This window comes from Stenella coeruleoalba (genome assembly GCF_951394435.1).
Source record: "Stenella coeruleoalba genome assembly, chromosome: 12".
Classification (NCBI taxonomy): domain Eukaryota; kingdom Metazoa; phylum Chordata; class Mammalia; order Artiodactyla; family Delphinidae; genus Stenella; species Stenella coeruleoalba.
The window spans coordinates 65,642,437-65,666,246 of record NC_137158.1 but is presented as its reverse complement, the minus strand read 5'-3'; the positions used below and the strand labels follow the sequence as shown (position 1 = coordinate 65,666,246).

The following is a 23,810-nucleotide window of genomic DNA, read 5'->3' as shown; positions in this document are numbered from 1 at the left end:
AAATAGGCAGAAGAACTTCACCCATATCCTTGACCCTTTTTTGGCAATATTTTTACTACTGATAAGAATCATCATATCATTTTAGAAAAATGTTCAAAGCTATAATAAAACTTTGCCATTCTATCTGAATGACCAGGGAATGTGCCTACAAGAGTGTTTTGAAGAAGTAGCTTTGAAAGGGGTGTTTGCTTGGTAAACAGATGTTTGGTTTTTTCCTTTGGAAGGGACAGCATTGAAAGTAGAGGTAAATGAAGGAGAATTCTAGTTTTGTGACCCACTTGGACTGAGTGCGTGGATGGCCCAGAGGAGGGAAGGAGCAGGCACATTAACTTGAGCTTGGAGTTGAGGCCACTTGTAATCTGAGGACATGAGAAGAGAAAGATAAACGCACAAAGAGGTTTTTATTATTTTAATCTGATTAGGAAAGTGCTATTTAAATTATATATAAATGAATTTTACCTACAATAAAGCTTTCCGAAAGCCATTTACACCCCCCCCCCCAAGATCTCCAGTAATTTTCATCCAAAGACAAAAAACAACAGAATCTTTTTTAAAAAACTTAGTTCTTCTGCACATGTAAAAACAAGTGATTTTGCCCTTCGTACCGACATAATGGAGCAACTGAAATGGGAGCTCTGGATCCTACTAGGGTTTCATAAAGCTGCTTCTGCTCACATTCAAAAGAACCAACTCCAGGGTTAGAGTTCTTTCCTTGAACTTGGATAGGATTTCTTTGCTAATTCACAAATAGGCTCAGTGACTCAGCCAACCATAGTTTAAATTCTTAACACCATTCGAGAAGTGTTTTGTTGTTTAATTGCTACATTAGCCAGACCAAGAGACAAAGTACCCAACTTCCATAAATACATAAAACTTTGAAAGTAATTTTCAGAGCACAACCTTTGGCATGAACAGACAACAGTAGGTCATTGGTTCTGTGAGCTGACCTGAGCCAAAACTCTGAACGGTGGATCATTGTGGCTTTTTGGGTTGCCAGGATAAAAATCAATTCGGAGCCAGAGTCCAGCATCCCTGAGAAGTCTGGGTATTTCTCTCTCCCCAGCGCCTAGCTGCCCTGGAAAACGACTGTAGGTCCCTCTGGGTAAGCCAAAAGGAATGTTAACAGTGTGCATGCTCGGTAGTGTGGTAGTGTTTTTCCTCAAGAGGACTCTGGGGTCTGAGAAGTGGATGGCTCTGTTTGGTGGTTTAAAGCCATGCCTGTATTCACCAGTCTTAGAGGGCTCCACTTTTGCATCTTTGGCGACACCCCCATTAGAAGGAGAACAAAAATAAACAAAAATGCTAAAAATCAGCAAGCTTAAAGTCACATAGATGAAGATTGGTGTTTCTGAAAAAAACAATAATATAAAAATTCCAAGGTACATAATGTATTATAAAAGCTTAACAAACCCAGAACTCTGAGGGCTGTATCCAGAGAGGGAAAAATGCCTCCAGATTCCCTAACTCTAAAATGACTGCGACTTTGTCTCTACCCCAGAGCAAATTTTTTCATTTATAGTACAAATATTTACTTGTTCTTTCTGTGTCACTGCTCTTGTTTATTAGTAATTTGTTTAGTACTTTTTGCTATGTTGGTGAGTTTATTATGAGGAAGTCTCAGTTCATCTTTCCACCTGCTGGTCTAATCAGTGGATAGAACACTGAGACCTGGTTTTGAATTCTAAACAAGCACTTGTTAGTAATGTGACCTCAGACAAGTTACTCAAGTCCAGATTCCCCATGCATAACATGGTTCCATTCCTACCTTCCTCACCAAATGATTGTAAAGAGTATATCAAATGAGAGAAGTTACAATACGTGGTAAACTATAAAGCTTTAGACTCATGTGAGTTGGCACCGTGTGCAAAATATAAGCAGACTTTCCCCTAGTAGAAATCCCTGATAGAAATCGTGGGAATGTCACTTCTTGGGTTTCATATGACTTCCTAAAATGACAGAAAACAAGGTTTCAGCCTAAATGTTCTGTGATAACTTTTGGAATATGAACCTTTTTTGCATTTACTTAACTTAAATATTAATGTAAAATTACATTTGTATTTACTGCTTGGCAAATCACTGAGATAGTGCCTACTTAAACATAAATGTACCTTGTAATTAGAGTGTAAAATAATGTAGTATTCCCCTGTTTTCCTGAAACTCTCAAATGTACTGTTGTCCAAACACTAAAGCAGAAGTCTAAATTCTAATATTTGAGACTTCTGGTTGCATGTGTAAAGAGCTTGGAAGTCATCACTTCCATCGCACGACAAAAAGGAAGCTGAAAACTCAGAATCAACAATTCTTCCTAGATCCATCGAAGAAGTGAGGTTATAAAGTAGATTACCACCCCAAAGCTGAAGAGACGAGCTGATACGTAGAATCACAGCTTACTGAAAGCAGAAACTGCTGTTGGAGCCAGCATCAGGTAAGAATATTAAAGCGTAGTTGACTAATTGCTAGAGCCTGAGTGTGAACTAGTTCAAGAGATTACGAATTCCTGGAGGCCTAGCACTGGCCCACACCACACCTCCGCACCCTTGCATGAGTTTAAAACTTGCAGGAGTTTTACCTCCAGGAGCCTCACCAGATTCTCACTGTGACACTCAGAAAAATACCCTCATTCTTCCCATGGGGAGGGAGAAAGTAACTATTTGAAACATGCCCAGAGTCCTATTCTATTCTCTTAACAAAGGCCTGCCTTCAAGGGAAACAGTTTTACCAGAATCTAACCAAGATGAGGAAAGGGAAATACCCAACCCCACAGCTACCTCTAACCTTCCTGTCTCGTCTTAGAGGTGACTAACAATAATAATAATAATAATAAAAGTAAAAAGCTGATAGACACTTGTAAAGGTCATAGCCCAGGGGTACAGTCTCACTAAAAACCTGAGACCTAATGATAGGACATACAACTCTTCCCTTCCCCTCACATCTTCCTACCACATCAACAGGACTCCTTATAATAACAAGGTATTATAGCTGAAAAGGACTGCAAGGTTCAAGTCCTATTTAAGGAATATCTAGGAAAACCCAAAGACAACAGGGGAGACAAAAATGAAAATTTCAGCCTCTGACACCACAGCTACAACAAATGGTAAATACAGGCTAACATTTAGCCAGATAAATGTAAAACCTCATACTAAAGACCTATTGGCCTCATTTCCTTTTATCCAATACATGATGTCTAGCTTTCAACAAAAAAATTATAAGGCATGCTAAGAGGCAGGAAAACACAGTCTGATAAGACATGGCAAGCATCAGAACCAGACTCGGATATGGTAGAAATGTTGTTAGAATTATCAGACCAGGGAGTTTAAAATAACTAAGATAAGCTAAGTTAAGAACTCTACTGGAAAAAGTGGACAACATGTTAGTACAGATGGGTAATATAAACAGAGAGATGGAAATTCCAAGAAATAATTAAAAAGAAATTCTAGAAATCAAAAACACCATAATAGAAATGAATAATGCCTTTGCTGGGCTCATCAGCAGACTGGACATAGCCAAGGAGAGAATCAGTGAGCCTGAACTACATCAACAGAAAGAAAAGAGAAGAGTAAAAAAGAAGGGAACAATATCCAAAAGATGTGGGACAATTACAATGGGTGTATAAATGTCTAATGGAAATATCAGATGGAGAAGAAGAAGGATGAAACAGAAGAAATAGTTGAAGTAATAATGGCTGAGAATTATCCAAAATTATTGACAAGCACTAAACCATAGGCCCAGGAAGCTTAGAGAATACCAAGAAGGATAAATCCCCCCAAATCTATATGTATCACATACAAATTTGAGAAAATCAAAGAGAAAGATAAAATCTTGAAAGTATCCAGAGACAACAATGAAAAACAAAACAAAATGAAACATCTTTCTTATAGAGGAACAAAGGTAACGATTACACTGGATGTCTCTTTGGAAACCATGCAAGCAAGAAGAGGGGGGAGTGAAGTAAGTGTTGAAAGAAAAAACCCCACCAAACTAGAATTCTGTAGCCAGAAAAAGTATCCTTCAAAAGTGAAGGAGAGGGGACTTCCCTGGTGGTGCTAATGGTTAAGAATCCGCCTGCCAATGCCGGAGACATGGGTTCGAGCCCTGGTTCAGGAAGATGCCACATGCTGCAGAGCAACTAAGCCTGTGTGCCACAACTACTGAGCCTGCACTCTAGAGCCCGTGAGCCACAGCTACTGAGCCCATGAACCGCAACTACTGAAGCCCATGTGCCTAGAGCCCGTGCTCCACAACAAGAAAAGCCACCGCAGTGAGAAACCTGTGCACTGCAACAAAGAGTAGCCTCCACTCACCGCAACTAGAGAGAGCCTGCACCCAGCAGCGAAGACCCAACGCAGCCAAAAATTAATTTTTTTTAAAAAAGTGAAGGAGGGGCTTCCCTGGTGGCGCAGTGGTTGAGAGTCCGCCTGCCGATGCAGGGGACACAGGTTCGTGCCCCGGTCCAGGAAGATCCCACGTGCCGTGGAGCAGCTGGGCCTGTGAGCCATGGCCGCTGAGCCTGTGGGTCCAGAGCCTGTGCTCTGCAACGGGAGAGGCCACGGCAGTGGGAGGCCTGCGTACCGCAAAAACAACAACAGCAACAAAAAAAAAAAAAGTGAAGGAGAGGGACTTCCTCCTGGCGGTCCAGTGGTTAAGACTTCACCTTCCAATGCAGGGGGTGCAGGTTTGATCCCTGGTTGGGGAGCTAAGATCCCACATGCCTCACAGCAAAAACAAAAGAACAAAAAGAAACATAAAACATAAGCAATATTGTAACAAATTCAATAAAGACTTTAAAAATGGTCCACATTAAAAAAAAATCTAAAAGAAGTGAAGGAGAAATAAAGACATTCTCAGACAAACATTGAGGGAATTCATTGCCAACAGATCTACCTACCTAGCAAGAAATGTTAAAAGAAGTTATTCAGAGAAAAGGTAAGTTATATAAGTCAGAAACTTGGACTTACATAAAGGAAGAGTGTTTGAAAATGAATATATGAAAGTAAAATAAATTCTAATAATAAAAACTGGAATAATCCCTAGCATGTCTCCTACTACACCAGTGCGTTTAGAATTGCTGGCTTGACAGCTAGTTTCCTTCTACCACTGTAGCTCATTTCTATTGCTACTGACCAAAAACAACAAAACAAAACAAAAACACCATGACAATGAGAAAAGTGATACGACTATGTGATTTGATTTTCATTTAATATCCACTCCAGGTGAGGATCGAGGTGAAGGGACTGGAAGGGACTGGTTTCTTCCAACCTCCCCCGTCCCCCGCCACTGCCACCACCCTGCCCTGGGCCTTTGGGAAACATTCACTGAAATATTCATTGAAATAACAGGCAAACCAATTTTCATTTCTTTTATTGCAGTTAATTCCTCTCCATTTGGTTGCTCTTTGTTGAGTTATCATCTTTGCCATTAATACTGAAAACATAGATTGGCAAACAATTTTCTAAAGCAGGAATTGAAAACCTATGGCCTCACCCCTTGTCTTCTGTAAATAAAGTTTTATTGGAACACAGCTACACTCATTCACTTAGGTATTGTATTGTTTTTGAAGATTGTATTATTCATTATGTATTGTATTTATGTAGCTGCTTTTGTGCTACAACAGCAAAGTTAGGTAGTTGCCACAGAGATCATTCAGCAAGAAAGACCTAGAATACTTACCATCTGCCCCTCTACAGAAAAAGGTTGCCCATCCTTGTTCTAAAGGAGGAAAGGGAATGCTAGCACCCTCTCGTCACAATAGCTCTTATACTGTGAGCACTGTACAAACTAGATATGTGAGACCTCAATACCATGGTGGTCTTAGGGTGAGACCTTCTGAATACTGACCTCAGTAACTAACTGCGGACAATCAACTGGTCTTCTCTTTCTCAGAGTTGAGCAGATCATCCATGTGGTACCCCGCAACACCTGGCTCTCCTCTCAGTAGGAAAGTGACCAAACTTCAGAACTCCTCTTTCAGTGGAGTTAGTGGTCCCGGCAATGACAGTTCAGTTTCTTCCATTCTACCCAGTAGCTGCCTGGTATGCGAGTAAGGTGATAAAACACCTTACATCATCTCAGAGAGGGGTGTGTGTGTAACTTTTTAGTTCAACACAAAGATTTATTGTAAATTTACAATATGACAGACATTGTACTGGATTCTGGGTACAAGATAAATATGATACAGTCACAGCCATAGGATAGTTAAATATTTACCTTAAAGAGAAACTTAGTTCCTCATCACAGCAGTGAAGTTGGGCTACATCTTGGACCCTAATCAGATATCTGTTTACTTCTGATAGAGTCTATGAAATAAAAAACAAAATTAGAAATATATAAATTTTTAGAAAATAATTTCCACTACTGAAGAACCATTTTATATCCCAGAAGATGTAAGTGTTGAGTAGAACTCAGTTCAATTATGAAAAAGCATTGTTTGTCAAACAGTGAAAACTGTATTTTTAAACTATTGAAAACATTGTTTTATTATAAATGCTTTCCTAGCATCAAAAATAAGGTGGGGGTGGGGTGAGTCAGAAGGGAACTATGGAGAAAAGGAGGTGAATGAAATGTTACAAATTAAGAAGTCAGGCCCTTTTACTGATCTAGCCATGGAGATGATCACTTGATGTGTATAGTGATCCAAAGGTAAAGTTCTGTGGGCTCTGTGAGTTCCAAGATTTTGGATTTTCTGTAATCCAACCAACTCCACCTCTTTCCCTATCAAAATGTGCAGATCTAAATTAGGCCCAAACAACTCCACCTTGCTCCCCAGTTTGAGCAAATAACAATAACACTTCCAGTCAACTGATATTTTAATTCAATATAATTCATATATTGAACTCCTAGTATATGCTGAACACTAGAAGACACGAAAATCATAGTTCATACCTGATGGAGCTCCCAATCTTGTGAATAAAGGACTGAAGGAAAACGTGGCAGAGACCTTCAGGGTGCTGCAGAATACCTAGGAAGGGGCAGCTCACACTGGAGACGTTGTGGGATACTTCACAAGGCAGACGAAGATTGAAATGGATCTTAAAAGGCTGAATAGGAGTTTATCCAGTGGAGTAGAAAAAGAAGGCAATTTCTGAGAAGGAAGAGCATGGGCAAAGCACAAATGTGTGAAGAGAGGCTCACGTTATTAGAGAACCGTGAGTAGATTTATGTGGTTTGTCATAAGGTGCTAGGCGAGGCAGTGAGAAGGAGGGTAGAATGGGACCAGATGATATTCCGTAGGTAACAGATAGCCAGCAGAGGACTTCTAGGATTCCCGCTGATGTCCTCAGTGGGCAGAATCCTGCACCAGATACTATGTGCAGGGAGATATAAAACAGTAAAGACACGGCCCCATTCCTCAAAGGGGGTCATGATCACAGTAGTCCCAAGAAAGGTGCTAAGACTGCAGAGAAGTTATGGGATGGGGTCAAGACCACATGTGCCTCTTCTCATCTAGCATCCTTGCCAATAACAGGGATGTGGAATATGAGAGCTTGGCAGCCCCTGGCACACAGCAGGCACTCAATGGATGTTAGCTGAATCAAAATCTGTATGTCTCCTTTTTGCCAGTGACTTGAGGTTATAATTCATGAGCCTGAGACGGAGCAAGTGCATCAGAATACATACCAGGCACCCACAGATGATTCTCTCTATGTTTGACAGCTGATCTTTCATATTGATGTTCTGCTTCATCCAGAAAACAAAGTGATTTTAGGGAAACTGAAATTGTGATGTTTTTATACATAAAAAGTAGATTAAAATATTTTATGGCACTTGATAAGGGCACGGTATTTTCATAAACTATTATGAGAATCTCCATTTCCTGTACCCAATATGTTTTAAAACAATGAGGCTAGCGACAACACTGTATTCAAAAATTTCTTCTGGGCATAATGAGCTGTCATTTACATTAAGCCCAGACTCCCATGCACTGTGCACGTCACAGTGATGTTTTCAGAATGATAGCACCGTACTCCAAGACGCTGAATTCCTGCAGAATATAGTTGTGATTGCTCTACTTACTTAGGCAGGAAAGTTAATTAATACATGAAAAAGTACTTTCAGAAACAAGGGGTTTTACTCTTTTCTTTTAGTTATCTAGAAAAATCACCCAAATACTCCATTTTTTAAACTTTTATATTAATAAAGATTTTATTGTACTTCTACAGGTATCTGAAAACATTGTCTCATGTGATTTGGTTTAGAATAGGTGCCCTCCGTGCTCAAAATCACTGAATACAATGATTTCACATTAAAAGGATGAAAGACTTTGAAGTAAAGAATACCCCAGGAGGATAAGGTATTTCAGGATCTTTGAGTTAAGAGTACACAAAAGCACTGTAACATTTTTAAAGGACACAGGCTCTTAGCAGCAGCCAACCTGATCTATGTAACCTTTGTATTTCTTGATCACTTCAATTGCAGTGGTCGAGTCCCGTGGTCAACATGTTCTGCAGAAGTGTGAAGCCTCAGAGCGTAGAGAAGAGCATATATTCTTCAGACCTTCGGGATGGGTGCAAAAGCAGCTCTGGAAGGCTGTATGAGGCACAGACAAGGGAGCCCTGGTCTCTTTCTGACGGCCAGAGAACGCCCATACTTGGGGTGCCCCGGCTGTGCTCTCCCTCAGAGCTTACCTCAGCATCTTTGTAACAATGGTCTTATCATGCCTCTTCAGGAAAGCTCGGAGTGCTGGTATCATTTCTCTGCACTAAAGGTGAGCATTATATTGTCAAATCTCTATAAGACAGTTTGGAAGCATTCAGTTCCACCAGGCGAGCACCATCTGTGAAGCGCTCAAAAGCAAAAAGGCAGCATCTACATCTAATCACAGTGTTAGTAACACTATAGGTGCTTACTGATATCCCAAGTATAGTGTTTTAATTGTACCATAAACCTAACCCTATTCATTGAACTTAATAAGTATAGAAAACTGAAAATGGGCTTTGTGTGCAGGTAGGCCTGGATTAGAATTAGAATTCTAATTTAATTCTATCTAATTCTATGTGACTTTGTCAAGTTACTTAACTTCTCTGAGCCTCAGTTTTCTCATGGATATCATATCTAACCTTGCAGTGAGTGGGGAGGGGGCGAATCCTATCCGTAAAGTGCCTGTCACACAATAAAGGTTATTTCCTAATAGTAAGAGACTATTAATGGGTTCACCTGTAATACTGCTGTTAAGCATGTTTTCCACAGCAACATTAAAAAGGTGCTCCACTATACTTAATATCTGTTTTAAAATGTATTATTCATCACCATTACAGCCCCCAGGAAGTTACCTCATTTTTCTCAGATGGAAGTGATGCTAATTTCTAGAAGTCAAATAGTCACTGATTTCAGAAATGTTAAGAGCTAACGTTTATTGCATGCTTACTTATATTCACCCCCATGCTAGTGAAATAGATACATTATTATCCATAACTATAAAAATGTTGGCACAAATTTGCCTGTAATAATATATGATGCTTTGTTCCAATTCTTGTCCTAAATGTCAGTTCTATGAGATTGCTTTATTCATGCAACTTTCACATAATCGAGTTGTCCTGCAGTGTTTAAACTCCCCAGGTGGGGCAGGAAGAGGACAGCAAAGGGCAATGTCTGAGGTCAGGAATCGTCCAGAGACTTCCCAGCCCCGGGCTTTCCCTTCAGGGCCTCAGTGCAGACAGGTGGACATGGCCACAGTGGACGTGGGGACGGTGGCAGAGTGCACCACCACGTCACAGGGTGCCTCTCCTGCTACCCTTTTGATGTAAACTGAGGAGGGAAGAGAGGTATCCTACGCCATCAGAGGAGATCCCAACAAGAGCAGCAAGGGGCATAGACGGGAGCTGCATATTTCCGCTCAGACGGTGTACGGCAGGAGTCACAACAGGGACAACTGTTTATAATGCACTCGCTCGGGAATGTGCGACAAAGGAACTCCTCATTTCATCGTGAGATTTCACACATTGAGTGTTTTTATTCCAATGTGTGGATTATGAATTCCTTTTCTCCATGAGAGAGCTGGACTCGCCCAGGACGCCCAGGCCTGTAGTGGCAGCATGGAATCAGGGTTAACAGTCTTGCTTCTGCCTCATTGTGAAGCATGTTCCTGTAACCGAGCCCCAGGGTAACTGGGACAGGTGGGAGTCTGGCTTTTTGCATGAGAATAAGTTCAGTCCCACAACCGGTTCCAGGGCGCTGCTGGATCAAGCACTGTGCCAGCCCGTAGCGACACAAAATTAGGTAAGTCAGGGTCCCTGTCCTCAAGGAGCTCACAGTAAACCAGAGAAGATCTGGAAGCCAAGAGTAGAGAAGAAGTCTTTCCTGGTAATTGTAGTCCTTCGGGTTACACATGAAACTTCCTCTCAAGCTCAGAAGGGGTAATAAGTGCCTGGATGGTCACTCAATCTTTTACCTTCTCCATAGTTTTCAGAATAACAGGGTAATTGTGGAAGAAATTGGTGTATATGTTCAATTGGCTTCCAAACTTTATGAATATTTCTCCCACGCAGTGAGCTGGGCCCCATTCCTGTAGTCTGTCTCTCAAGTCATCTAGAAACCACCTGCAATATGAGGAAAGCGTGGCCATGAAATATCGGCTAGTGACAACCTATAAACTTAAGAAATAAATTCGTGGTCAGTCGTTTAGGGCAGGGCTTTTGTCAAATCCTTTTGTCTTGACACTGAGCGGTTCAGATTTGACAGGAAAGGAGGAGATGGGAAGTGAGGACGCAGGTTGAGTCAGGTGGTCATCCACCAAAGACCTTCCACCAGTTTCCACCGAAACTCAGGCTCTCCTTTCTGTGTTTAGGGAAAAGTACCTGTGAACCCACCACTCCTGGGTAATTAGGTTGCCTGGTGGTCCGTATTTTCTATATATCAAAGTCCTGTTTTATTTTGTAATGCAGAGGGAGAAGCCATACACTGGTGTAAAGAAATCCCACATCCTGATATTAACTGTGCTATGTTTATGTATGGAGAAATTAATTTTCCTTACTGGGACTAGGTAATTCCTTTCCTTATATTTGTACTTTTGAAAAGTTGTAAAATTAGTATCTTTACAATAGAAAACAATTACAGTATTCAATTTTTAAAAATCTAATGGCCTTGTAATATTTGAGGCTAGAACGATTAAAACTCCTAGAACACAATTTCCTCTTTCCCCTCCAGCCCTAAGTCTGCCCCACACTGCCCCAAATAAAATATGGTAATACTAACGTGTAATGCCATGTGATCTTCACCTGAAACATCAACCATAATTTCATGAACTAAAATTAAAATGTAAAAGTAATTTAAGAGAAAAATCAGAAAACTCATTCTGTTTGAAATACTATAAGCACTGTTCTTGGTTAAGTTTTATCGTTCAAACACATGGTCTGTATATAATGCCTATTTAGACATATCTAATGAGTTAAAAAATACATCTATATCCCACTTGGCAGTTGGCTTACAGCCCACATTATATTTTATGTGTATTTACATATTTTTAAAATACTGGCGTTATCTAATATTTATCATCATTTTGACTTAAGGTTTCAGTTGTCAAAACTTCTGTCGTTGTCTTAAAACCATTGTCAGGTATTATTACCAATAGTCGGATGAGATTCTATCATAATGACTGCACTATGTAAATGCCCTCCTCCTTGGTGGTTCCTGGGGTTGGGTTTGGGGATGAGTGAGCGCGGGGCCGGCGAGGTCCACAGCGGCACCATCCACTGTAGGTGGACTGGCCCTGGGTGTTGTGTGACTGGGAAAGAGCCTTGGGGCTGAGCTCCGCTGCGCTGCAGGATTCAAGATTCTCTCTTTGCCTGTTGTCTAACCTTAGGGAAATCCTTTAAGTTTTCTGACTTTACTTCTTCCTCTACAAAATGTGGGTTCTAACACCTGACTTACAGGATTCTGTGGTTGAAACGTGATAATAAATGTGGATGTGTGTTGCAGAAATGCTAGACGGCACGCATGCACTGTGTGTTACTGTCGCACAGGACCAAGCCTCTGCCTGTCTGCACCTGCTTCACCCACTACTACCCTTTCTAAACGGAAAGACAGAGCCCTAAAAGTTATATTGATTATACTCAGCGTTTGAAGTCAGACCATAGCTGATGGGTCGGTTAAACCCTGTGAACCTTCACGTCCACGTACCACTTCTTTAAATGCCGTCCTAGTGTCCTATCAGAAAAGCAAGGAGTAGCACAGAGATGGCTCTTGCTGCCGAGATGTTACACGTCCATCCTCTTGCCTCAACTTCTTTTTAGACCAGGATTTATTCAAAAGAAAAATCTACTGGCTGGATTTCCCCCAGTTATATTTGAAGGGTTCTTTTCCCCTAAGAGAAACTTTCAAGAAAAAAGGAAAAACAAACCAGAATAAAGGTTGAAGCTTTTTTTTTTTTTTTGGTCAGGAGCAAAACAAATAGAAAATTCTTATTATGTGATAATTGGCTTACCAACTCAAACAGCAACTCAAAATTTGGACCGTTTTTGCTGAGACTTGATTTTGTGTCCCGAGGATTATCTTCTATAACATTTCTTTCCTGAGGATTAAATGCAGACTTGGTTATTTGGGGCGGGCCCTGGGATGTCTAACTGCCCAGTCAGCGCCAAACCCCCTGAGGGTTCAGAAGCTCTGCCCTTCAGCCATAACCATAGTGGCCCTGAGACACAATGAATTAAGCACTCGACAAATTTGATGCCTCTCTTAAATTAAATGTTACGTTAAAAAAAATAATAACCTTTTGCTTCCTAGGAACTGCACGATCCTTGAGAAACTAAATTCAGTGCAGCTCCCATTCCCCTGGAGTCAGGAGAGGGATTCTGCTCTTCAGCTGCTCCTCCCAGGTGCCTGGGACCAGGCCTCTGCCTCAGCTCTGCTCTGTCACCAGGCAGCAGAGTGCAAACAAGTTATCTTGCTTTTAAGCGCCAGAAGCAAAAGCTCACAGTACTTTGTAAAATTCACCCCTTTGTTCACCTCGTGAAAAAGCGTCAGAAGTAATTCACATGCCATTTCTAGATCTGTTTCCACATTAAATATGGCTTATTCTTTCTTTACTTTGCCTTGTTAATTGTTCTTGTGGCTTCCATATAATTTAGCACGTTAAAAAAAAAAGCCCCCCCCTTCAGCCTGCAGCATCCCAGGGTCCATCCCAGCAACGGAACAATGGTCCCATGTTTGTGCTGAGACGAATGATAATTAGTGGCCACTACTGCTGCCCTTCCTAGTCAAAGATAAAACTATCTATAGCAACCCATTGATATGTAGGAGGGAGACTGAAAAAAAACACCAATTCACAAGCAAGACTCCCTTTGCCTTACTCTACTCAGGCAAAAACAAGTTTTTATTCTGTACCTGCAGCCATCCCTTATGGCTGCCTGAAGCCTTTGTATGAGAGGTCCTGGAACTGCACGCAGCCAGCCAGCGCCTGAGCCTGAGCGCTTCACAGCTGCCCCACAGAGCCTTTCTGCCATGTCCTTTGTCTTCCCCGTTCGGGGCTGACCCATAGCGGCCTGGCACGTATTTATACTTAAATCTACTTTGAATTTTGACACAATAATTTCTATGCATAGAACACTCTCTTCTTTCAAAATAAATTATAGTGCTGATAATTTATATGGAGAAATGATAACTTCAACCAGTCAGGGTGACAGCCGTAGTTGTGTAGGTATACGTGGTTGCAGGCGTAAAAGGAAAATGAAACTCAACCTGCCTGGCCGAGGTTAAGAGAGCCCAAGCGGTACCGATCGGATTGTGGATCCCACAGACGAGGGAGGCCCCCTTACCTGGGATATCATCTTTTTGTACAGGCCCCCATGAGTGCTCAGACATTAAACTTAAGGAGTGGACGCCTAGACCCCTCTGGCTCTCCTAGAACCTGCTTGCTCATACTGGGGCTTTGTTTCATCTCTGGCTCAGCAACAGCTTTTTAAATTTTTTGTTTATTTACTTTTTGGCCATGCTGAGTGTCTTGCAGAATCTTAGCTCCCTGACCAGGGATCGAACCTGGGCCTCCTGCAGTGGCAGTGCAGAGTCCTAACCACTGGACCGCCAGGGAATTTCCAGCAACAGCTATTTTTTAAAGGTAAAATTTTCTCTGTGGCTAGGAAATCAATTTGATGCAGTAATTGTGTTTGAACCTAAAAACAGTGAGTTCTCTCATTTTATATTATCCGTCTAATTATTAGGATTTTTAGAGTCTATTTTTTGGATAAGATACCATCCCCTCTTCGTTTTTAGGGATGAATTGGGATGAAGTAACAGGGGCAGCAAACTTTGCACATTTTTAAGAAAACAATTATTCGGAGTTGCTGGGCCTTTGCCTTGGCTCTGTCCATGACCCGTAAGGGAGACCTTGGATCACACGTTAGGAATTTTCCTCTAGGATCTTACTTATTGCTAACATCCTAGTTATTGCTGGCGCTTCTCCCAGAAAACACTTGGCTGCCTGAATTAGGGACCAGAAATAGTTGTGAAAATGACAGGTACAACTATGTCATATGTCATTGTCAAGAACAACTATGATTCTGGCTGTGACTCATCACTGTGGTTGTATAGTATCAGTGTAAACACTATAGACGTATCAAGGCCAGGAGTTAACTACTCACTGGGCAGCAAGATGATAGATAGATAGATAGATAGATAGATAGATTGAGTGAGTGAGCTATATATGTATCTGTCTATATGTATATAGGGGTGTGTGTGTGTGTGTGTGTGTATTTGGTCCTGGATTTGGCAGACAAGCCCTCTTTTACACAAGCCCCTGTGGAAGGGTCTTTAAAACAATTATCTCAGAAGAAGGCATTACTTTCCACTCCTATGGCTGAGAGTTTGTGTGCTCTTCTGGACGAGTATCTACACCTTTAAAAATAAACCCCGAGGTGTGGAGATACTCAGCTTCTCTATTTTATCTGAATTCAGCACCTACGTTTAAGCTGTGGTTTTCCTTCCTAGGGTCCCCAAATTTGTTTCATGGGCATCACGCACAAGCTCTCAAGTGTATAACAGAGAACCAAATAAGGATCTAACACCTATTTTTTCTGATTTGATTTTGAAAAAGGAAGATATCAAAGACATTCCTAGGCACTAAGGTGTTTCACATTTCTGTAGTTTTATTACAGGCAGACGATGTAACAAGAGCAGGCCTGACTTCCAGCATGGAGGCAACTTTAAGCCCAAACTTTCTGCATCATTTTATTAAAGTGATTAGATGATTAGGTTGAAAAGACTTAATTCGGTGTGGATTTTATTTGGCAGTGGAAAGAATGAAAGTATCTTTGAGAGGAAATGTTCTAGGTGACCATTCTTTTAGGGGCCAGAGATTCCAGAAATTGTTCTCAACAATAGTAAGGTCTTTCAGATGTAAAATGAACACTTCACAAGAAGAGGCACTTACAGTTTTGTTCCTTTTGCTTTCTTCAAGCTATCCTGCTCCAAAGAAGGGCATTTCTGGGGCCTGTATGTCCATGGTTGAGGGTGACAGCTTCATTCTTAAGAATAAAGGTTGATGGAAGAACTTCAGTAAGGTTTCCAGGGGGTCAGGAATGACCCAGATGTTGTAAGGACTTTGGAATAATTTGGAACCTGTGTGATGTGGTTACATGTCGATTATTCCCTTTAGTGAACCAAGGGGAAATTAGTGGTACTGGAGCCCTGGGTGCTATATTTCAAAGGTTTTCACAGGCTGAAGGAGGGATGGAGAATACATCCACCTTTTTGGGAGAATAATCCTCAGAAATCTCAAAGAGATAGTGGCCACCATAACAAGGCAGAAGGACTCTGAGAAGCAGAAAGAGCATCTCGATTAAATGCCGCCCCTTGTGCCCCACCCCCTCCCGTGCATTCTGCTAACAGGCATTGATCATGCTGCGCCATCTGTGTATGTGTCAGTCTTATCCACCTCAACGGCAGGGGCTGTGTGTTATTTTATGTCTATCCCCAGGGCTAGCACAGTGCCTAGCACGTGATTGCTTCCTATAAGTATTTAGGGAACCGAACTGAGAAGCTGGGGACTTGACCTCTGCCTGAGAAGTGGTTTGTGATGGTTAATTTTATATGCCAACTTGACCAGCCCACAGAGTGCCCAAATGTTGGCCAAACATTATCCTGGGTATGTCTGCTAGGAGGTTTTTGGATGAGTTAACACTGAAATCAGGAGACTGACTAAAGCAGATTGTCCTCTCTAACGTGGATGGGCCTCATCCAATCAGTTGAAGGCCTGAGTGGAACAAAAAGGCTGATGCTCTTGCAAGTAAGAGAAAATTCCTCCTACCTGAAAGCCTTCAGACTGGGACACTGGCTTTTCCCTGCCTTTGTATTTTAACTGAAACATCAGCTCTTCCTGGGTCTCTAGCCTGCCCTGCCTTTGAACTGGAACTACTCCGTTAGCTCTCCTAGTCTCCAGCTCACTGACTCACGCTGCAGATCTTAGAACTTGGCAGCCTTCATAACTGCATGAGCCAATTCCTTACAACAAATCTCTTTCTCTATATATACACTCACATCCTATTGGTTCTGCTTCTCTGGAGAACCCTGATGAATACATGGTCCGTGAGCGTTTCCTGAAGAGAGAGATTTAGGGGTGGGGCATCAGGGAAGCAGGGCTCGGACCTCTAAAGGGTTTAGATGTCCCTGCGAATGTGTTTATTAAGACTCCTCTCGGGGAGGATGCTTGTGGTTGGGAAGAATAAGCCACTTCAGGGGGAGGAGGGGCCGCTAAGGTGCACAGTCTGCTAATGACGGAGGGCGGGGGCTGAATAACTGCAGGCCTTCCGTTCTGCTGAGCAAGTCTGGTGGAGGGGACGCTGCCTCCAGCCGTCCACCCTGTTTGCCCCTCCCTGCACTGTGCTGTCCTCTAAAGCCAGGTGGACAAAAACTTCCAGAACATCAGGTTAATGGGGCAACAAACGATTTGCCTGCTGGGGGAACCCACAAGTCTATTCCTCCTAACACTGTCCATGGTGACTTTGTGTTGGGGGTGGCATCCAAGCCTTCAGTCATCACAGATAGGTGCTTTTTCAATGGGCATGAAATGACATTTTCATAGAAATCAGCTCTCTGAATGACGATGCAATTTTCAGTGTTTCCTGAATCCAGATTATTTCACTTAACCAAGAATGTACGGATTCTGAATATAGTACTGGCAAAATTATTTTTTCTTGACTAAAGAACTAGCTTCAAACCCACTTTTTTACTTTTATGAATTTGAATCTCAACTTAAATTTAAAAAAAGAAGAACCATTTTTAGTTTCACCAAAAAAGTGTCCTGGGCCACAGATGAAAAAAAATTCTTTAGGTTATGTTGGGCAGAATGCGAGTATCCAGTTCTTCGCCCAAAAGCCAACTAGTTTTACTCCTGTCAGTGTGATGCCACGTATGCTTGTAAGTGGCTTAGATGTTCCTCACATTATGAAATTACAAAGCATACTATTTTAATAATAATCCATGAAAAGGCTTCATGAGTAAATTGCACGTTGCCTTTGGGTCACATTTTGTCAGAATAAAATTTCCTTCAAAGTCTGCTCTTTCTACTACATTTCTTCAGCAGAAAATATGACAAAAATTCCAGAGGGTTGTCCTGAAAAATCCACCCCCCCCCCAAGAAAATTTCTATTTCAAATACAGGTCAACAGAAGTGCAGCAGAAAACACATTTTTTAAGTAGAGTTTTCATCTCTCTACCTAATTAATTTGCAAGTCCAGAAAACAAAGTAACTGTTATTCAATTAGAGTCAGTAAATGGAGCTTTCCAGTTAATCTTGATTCTCAGCTTATGGTCACAGTTCAGTTAGGATGCCAAGATCTTGTGGGAGCGTCTCAAGATCTTCAGAACCAAAGTGGCCCACACTTTTTAGCCAAATGAGGAAAGGGGACAGGACAACTCTTGTGTCTTCACAGGAAAAAGAAGGTCTGGGGGAGAGGCTCCAGCAGCAGAATTCCCAGGGAAAACACCCCGTGAGACTCCCAAATTTGGTTGCCTCTCTGACTGTAGGTTTGAGCAGCACCAAAATTATATCATACAAGGTTATTTTAAAATAATTTGACGGTAATAAGTACCATGAACCTACACCAAACATGTTGACTAATTCGTTGGTGTTTGGGGACGGTGCGGAGAATTTCAGGGCCTCAGGATCATCCCTGTAAACGTCTCTGATCGTATTATCAGCAAAGTTTTCCAGGGCCTTTACCACTGAGCTGCCTGAGGATTGGCTAGTGCGGTGGGAGCTGAGTCTTCAGGGAAGAAATTCATGGCTAACGGCAGCTCCCCAGGGTTCTCACTGGACAGCGTACCCAGGAGATATCTGGTGCTTACCCAGGAAGCCAAGTGGAAACCACGATAGATAAGGAGAGAGTGTCCAAAGACGTCGTTAAAGCACCCACAAAGTGGAATTACTACAGTGAGAGGGAAGGATTTGAGAATTTTTCCTTGGAAAACTAGAGACCTTACACAGCATCAGGTATGTTAATATCGCCCCTACTCCTGTCCTATTCTCAACTGCCTCTGAACTGAGCACTGCATACAACTGTCCCTCCGTATCCACGGAGATTGGCTCCAGGATCCCGACAGGTGCCAAAATTCTCGGGTATTCAAGTCTCTTATGTAAAATGGTGTACTACTTGCATGTAACCTAGGACATCCTCCCGTATACTTTAAATCATCTATTACTTAATACCTCGTACAATGTTAATAGTTGTCAGTGCACAGCCCAATTCAAGTTTTGCTTTTTGGAACTTTCTGGAATTTTTTTCCCCTGTATTTTCCACATGTGGTTAGTTGTCCTAGGATGCAGGACCCATAGGTGCAGAATCCACGGATACGTATGGCTGACTGTATTTTATTTTCCTATAACCTTGCCATGGTCTTGGGGCAGAGTGTGTTCTGTACACTGCCCCTACTCACTGTGTCCTGGTATGTGGACTGACCTTTGTAGAAAAGCGTTCAAGATTTGTTTCTGATGAAAATGCTTCTTCAGGCTTTCCCCCATGCCTCTGCCCAACTAAATTACTGATTTGCTTATTTCTGTTCTTGTGTTCTCTTTCCTCTCTTATCTAGCCTTCCTTGCCCTTCATCTTTTTATATCTGATTTCACACTTTCTTAGGTTTTCTGCCATAATTGTTTTAACTGTTGAATAATGTTTATGTGAAATATAAGCCACTAAACGTGTTTTTTAAAGCCACTTCTGACTGAAATTAATCACAAGACAGAAAACAGTGCGTCATGTGATCAACTTTAACTTATCGAGATTTTTCCTATATGTCTATTTTATGCAGCTAATACATCTTGGGTTCAGAATCTCTCAGTGGCTTTTTCCATAAATTGATGCACTTTCTCTGAGGAATTGCATCCCAGAGGGATAAACTGGTAAAAAACAGTAAATGCAAACTCAAAATTTATTTAACGTTGGGGTTTTTGTACTTTGTTTTATTCAAAGGAACACTTACAGAATTTTCTTTTGAAAGTTCAATCAATCCCTCTGCCAGAGCTTGTATAATTTCTCGGTTATTCAGAATGTTAGCCATACTCATGGTGTCAGATACAAATTGCCCTGAAAATATAAGGTGATAGGCCTGTAATTAAAATATGTAAGAGATATGATCAAGAAGAAAACTCAGTCCTCACAGTTGCTTGTTAGTGGATAAAAACGCAGACTAAGAATAAAAATTCTACTATGCGGGCTTCCCTGGTGGCGCAGTGGTTGGGAGTCCGCCTGCTGATGCAGGGGACACGGGTTCGTGCCCCGGTCCGGGAAGATCCCCCATGCCGCGGAGCAGCTAGGCCTGTGAGCCATGGCTGCTGAGCCTGCATGTCTGGAGCCTGTGCTCCACAACGGGAGAGGCCACAACAGTGAGAGGCCCGCGTACCGCAAAAAAAAAAAAAAAAATTCTACTATGCCATGTTAGCTACCATGATAAAGTAGAAAATGAGCAAAAGCATCTAGATGTGTAGCGTATAGAACGTACCCACCCTGACAAAGCTGGTATTGAATGAAATCTGTAAATTGGACAAGGAAAGAACATGTGAAAAAAAACCTTACAAAGTTTAGATTCTCAATTCCACCAAAAACGCTTCCATAGTCTGCATTAACTTTGTGCTCAAATCCGTAAATATTTTAAGTCCATAGGGAATAACATACAAACATACATACATAGACATCTTCTACATTTTAAAAATATTTTGAAAAACTTGCATTTATTTGAAAAACAACCTTTTTCCATTTGACTTTTCATTGCTTATGACCTACATGACATACTTCTATCATTCCTCTTGCCACTTTTCTTTCTAGTCCTTAATATCTGTGAAAGAACCAGGAAAAATAATTTCTCCTTGTTTATAGTCTCATAACTTTTAAAATACTGGTTGAACATCCACTAAATGTGGTAGAGTTAAAACCAAGAAGACAGGGCTTCCCTGGTGGCGCAGTGGTTGAGAGTCCGCCTGCCGACACAGGGGACACGGGTTCGTGCCCCCGTCTGGGAAGATCCCACATGCCGCGGAGCGGCTGGGCCCATGAACCATGGCCGCTGAGCCTGCGCGTCCGGAGCCTGTGCTCCGCAACGGGAGAGGCCACAACAGTGAGAGGCCCACGTACTGCAAAAAAACAAAACAAAACAAAACAACAACAAAAAAAGCCTAGAAAACCAAGAAGACAAATCCCTGCTTTGGAGACCTTTGTGTAAAGAGATGTAGGCATATGTTGACATAAAATATCCCCATGCATATTTGTGTGTTACAGCTCTTGTGTAGACAGTAATTATGTTAACAGATGTCAAATAAGGAGCAGGGCAGGGGAAGGGAAGAAGCAAGGCATATGACTTGATTGGTACAGTGCTTCAGTGACATGTGAAGAGTTAGGGAAAAATGAGTAGGCAGTTAAAGACACAGGAGAAACCTATTTAAATACGTGGGCTTTGTTTGTTTGTTTGTTTTAAAATACTTCATTTTAAAGAACTGACTGGTTTAGATGAAGATCTAAAGTTGAAACAGGAAGTGGTTTCCAAAAGACTTTCTTGTGATAATTGGATCATGAGTATGACGTGTAAATGAGAAAACACATTCAGTGATGTCCAATAGGCTTGTCCATGGAGCCCATCACCAAATTAAATATTTTAGATAGAAAATAAATAGAACTTAATTATAGAACAATTTAAGTCATGGGTGCTGTGGTCTAAGAGATGCTTAATTGGGATGTTGGCAATTAACTTTTAGAGCAAATTGTAGAGGGAAATGGACCGAACTCTCTGGCTTAGCAAACAGTGAATTTTGCCTAGGTAAACAATTGACTGACACAGAATTAATAAGATGGTAAAATTTGAACCCAGGAACTAGCTTCAGCATTTTGAAGATGAATATATTTTTTCTTAGTGGATATTCATGATATTTTGAAAGGAGATATGAAAAACAAAGGGAATAAAGTTTACCGAAGATGCTTAAGAGTCAACTGTTACTTGTGCATTCCTACACTTGTATTCACTCTGGATGTGTAACAGGCTTCAAAATTAAGCTGCAACAGAAGTAGCAAGAGTTCTTACCTGTCATCCTGCCACTTACGTTCTTCTGCAACTCCTTGAAGAGAGGACTTAGCTGTTGCCTTACTGATTTCAAGGTGTCTTCCAGGAAGTCGGTGAGGCTGGACCATGTCTGCAGCTTTGATTCGCTGAAGTAGGTGGAAGGGGGCGCCTTTTCCCACTGCCGTCCCAGCCAGTCACTAAGAACTGACATTATTTTCTCCTTTTAGCATCGCAGACTTAAGCTCAGATGAAAGAATTCTTCCTGTTTACAGTATGAAAAAAAACTTAATTGCATTTATATCAGGCTTATTATCCTTTCTCATTAGAAGACTAAGATAAACACCCATAGTCTGCTTTCAAAGGTAAAATTAGAAACGCAAAAAGGATGCAATGAATAATTTCAAATGCCTATCTACTCTTTGATGGATAAGGCTGACATGTTATACTGTATTTGAAATCAAAAATTAAATAGCTGCTGGATTTTTGCATCAGAAAGCAGAATAGACATCCAAGTAAGGATATACAATTGTATGTTTACATCCTAAAAATAAAAATACAGAAAAACCCCCCTCTGCCTGGTTTCTCCATCGTGTCATCCAAAGTCATCCCCATTGTAGCCAAGCCTGTATCTTGTTTACATCATGTCAAGCTACTCTTTCTCTACAAATATCTCTACAAGACTGTACTGGGGCCTTAAGAAAGTTCCTGTCCTTGAAAATCAGTGACTGAATGATACAGGACCAAGTGAAATTTGATTTTCTGTCCTAAATGGACAGTTTGATTCTTCTCCCCACATTTTTTGCTGATAAACGTGAAAGTATTTGTAACATGTTCTTCTAGAAGGAGAAGAAGAAGAGTGGGAAAAGGAGGAAAAGGAGACAGAGGAGGAAAAAAAGAAGAAAACCTGTTTTATAAACAGCAGTGTCTGCACCCCGCTGTCTCTGCAAGGCTGATTCCTCCCTGCTCGGGGCCAAGTATGCTCTCATTGGATGATGGTGCTATATAAACTAAAATTAACAAACACTTCTGCTACAAAACTATATTAGGTCAATGTGCTTTTTGTTGTATCTATATGGAAACTTTCCCCTTACAAGCCTCCCAATCATGCCAGCTTTCCTCAGTCTTGAAAGGCCCTTAGCGTTCAGGATTAGAGAAGCAATGCTTTATATAGTTTTACATCACTCTGAGTCCTCTTTGATAGAAGGTGAGAGATTTTTGAAGGGGTAAATGATTAACATTATTATAGCAAAGCAATTTGGCTCTCTCTGTTCGTCAGCCTATGTTACATTTTGATCCAACAGTTGCAGCTTTAGTATCTAAGTGAAATTTTGCTCTCAGGTGTATTTTACCTTTGTTCTTCCTCTCGGATAATGAAACTTGAGCTGGCCCCTTCACCATCTCTTTATAGCTGCAATTCATTTTTCCAAATGAAAGCACATTGATAATGTTTTACTAAGAAAAATTGTTCTCTGTATTTATTATTTCTCTAAATCAGCTACTATACATCTTTGTTTAGCTGTTAAAGCTGGTGTTCTCAATGGAGTTTTTGCAAGTGATGGTTTGAAGCAAATATTTGCAGTAATAATCCCCTTCTGAGCAATAATAATCCCCTTCTGAGTGATGAGAAATGACCTAGTTTGGGAAGTGACAGCATTCCTTCAGAGAGGAATGAACCGTCGCCAGAACCAGGATTATGAGCTGTGCTTTGTCCTTGGTGATCCTGGAGTTGGTGGCTGTCATTGGGCACGGTGGTCAGTGCCCATATTCCCTTACTGTGTTGGTACGAGACGGTGGCAATCCCAGTGGGGGGCGGTCAATAACGTGCCAGTCAGTTGAGATAGCTGAGAAAGAACTTCTGTTCCTGCCTCTGCACAGCCAAAAATACTTTCATGAGTTTGCTCACAGGTTTTGCCATGAACAGTTAAATATTACTTAGAAGCACTAATGAGCTGGCCAAGAAAGGCCACTTGTAGGTCTTGTCTTCAATTCAAATCCCTCATGGAAGAGTCCATCAGCACTTTGCAGTTCACCCCTAAGTGCTGAAGTCCAGACGCTTCATTCAGGAGGACTGACAACAGGTTGGAGAAAGAGGCGAGAAGTTTGACCTGGTGCTAATTTTCAAATTTGGAATTCTCAGGCCAAAGACAGAGAAAAGTCTACATATATTTTCTAAAATAGTCTGATTCAAAGAAGTCTCATTATAAGAGGATAGATTTAAAACTGTTAAACACATAATGGAATACAATGGTCAAATTTTAGCATTAATTTTACCCCTTCTTTGGAGACACAGCATATAGATCGAACTACTTCAAATAAAACTATAGGGTAATATATTTGAATTC

At 41.3% G+C, this 23,810-nt stretch overlaps 1 protein-coding gene across 1 annotated transcript in view; it reads right to left on the bottom strand.

Annotated features, from left to right (window-relative positions):
* Positions 1 to 23,810, bottom strand: part of ECT2L (epithelial cell transforming 2 like) — a 72,512-nt gene that overhangs the window by 4,235 nt on the left and 44,467 nt on the right. Inside the window, 14 exon segments of the mRNA XM_079939614.1 lie at positions 6,205 to 6,293; positions 7,615 to 7,671; positions 8,369 to 8,418; positions 8,421 to 8,474; positions 8,477 to 8,523; positions 8,622 to 8,695; positions 10,385 to 10,579; positions 12,380 to 12,550; positions 17,437 to 17,479; positions 17,481 to 17,536; positions 19,402 to 19,505; positions 21,490 to 21,672; positions 23,242 to 23,275; positions 23,277 to 23,335. Of these exon segments, the coding sequence (XP_079795740.1) occupies positions 6,205 to 6,293; positions 7,615 to 7,671; positions 8,369 to 8,418; positions 8,421 to 8,474; positions 8,477 to 8,523; positions 8,622 to 8,695; positions 10,385 to 10,579; positions 12,380 to 12,550; positions 17,437 to 17,479; positions 17,481 to 17,536; positions 19,402 to 19,505; positions 21,490 to 21,672; positions 23,242 to 23,275; positions 23,277 to 23,335 (1,216 nt within the window).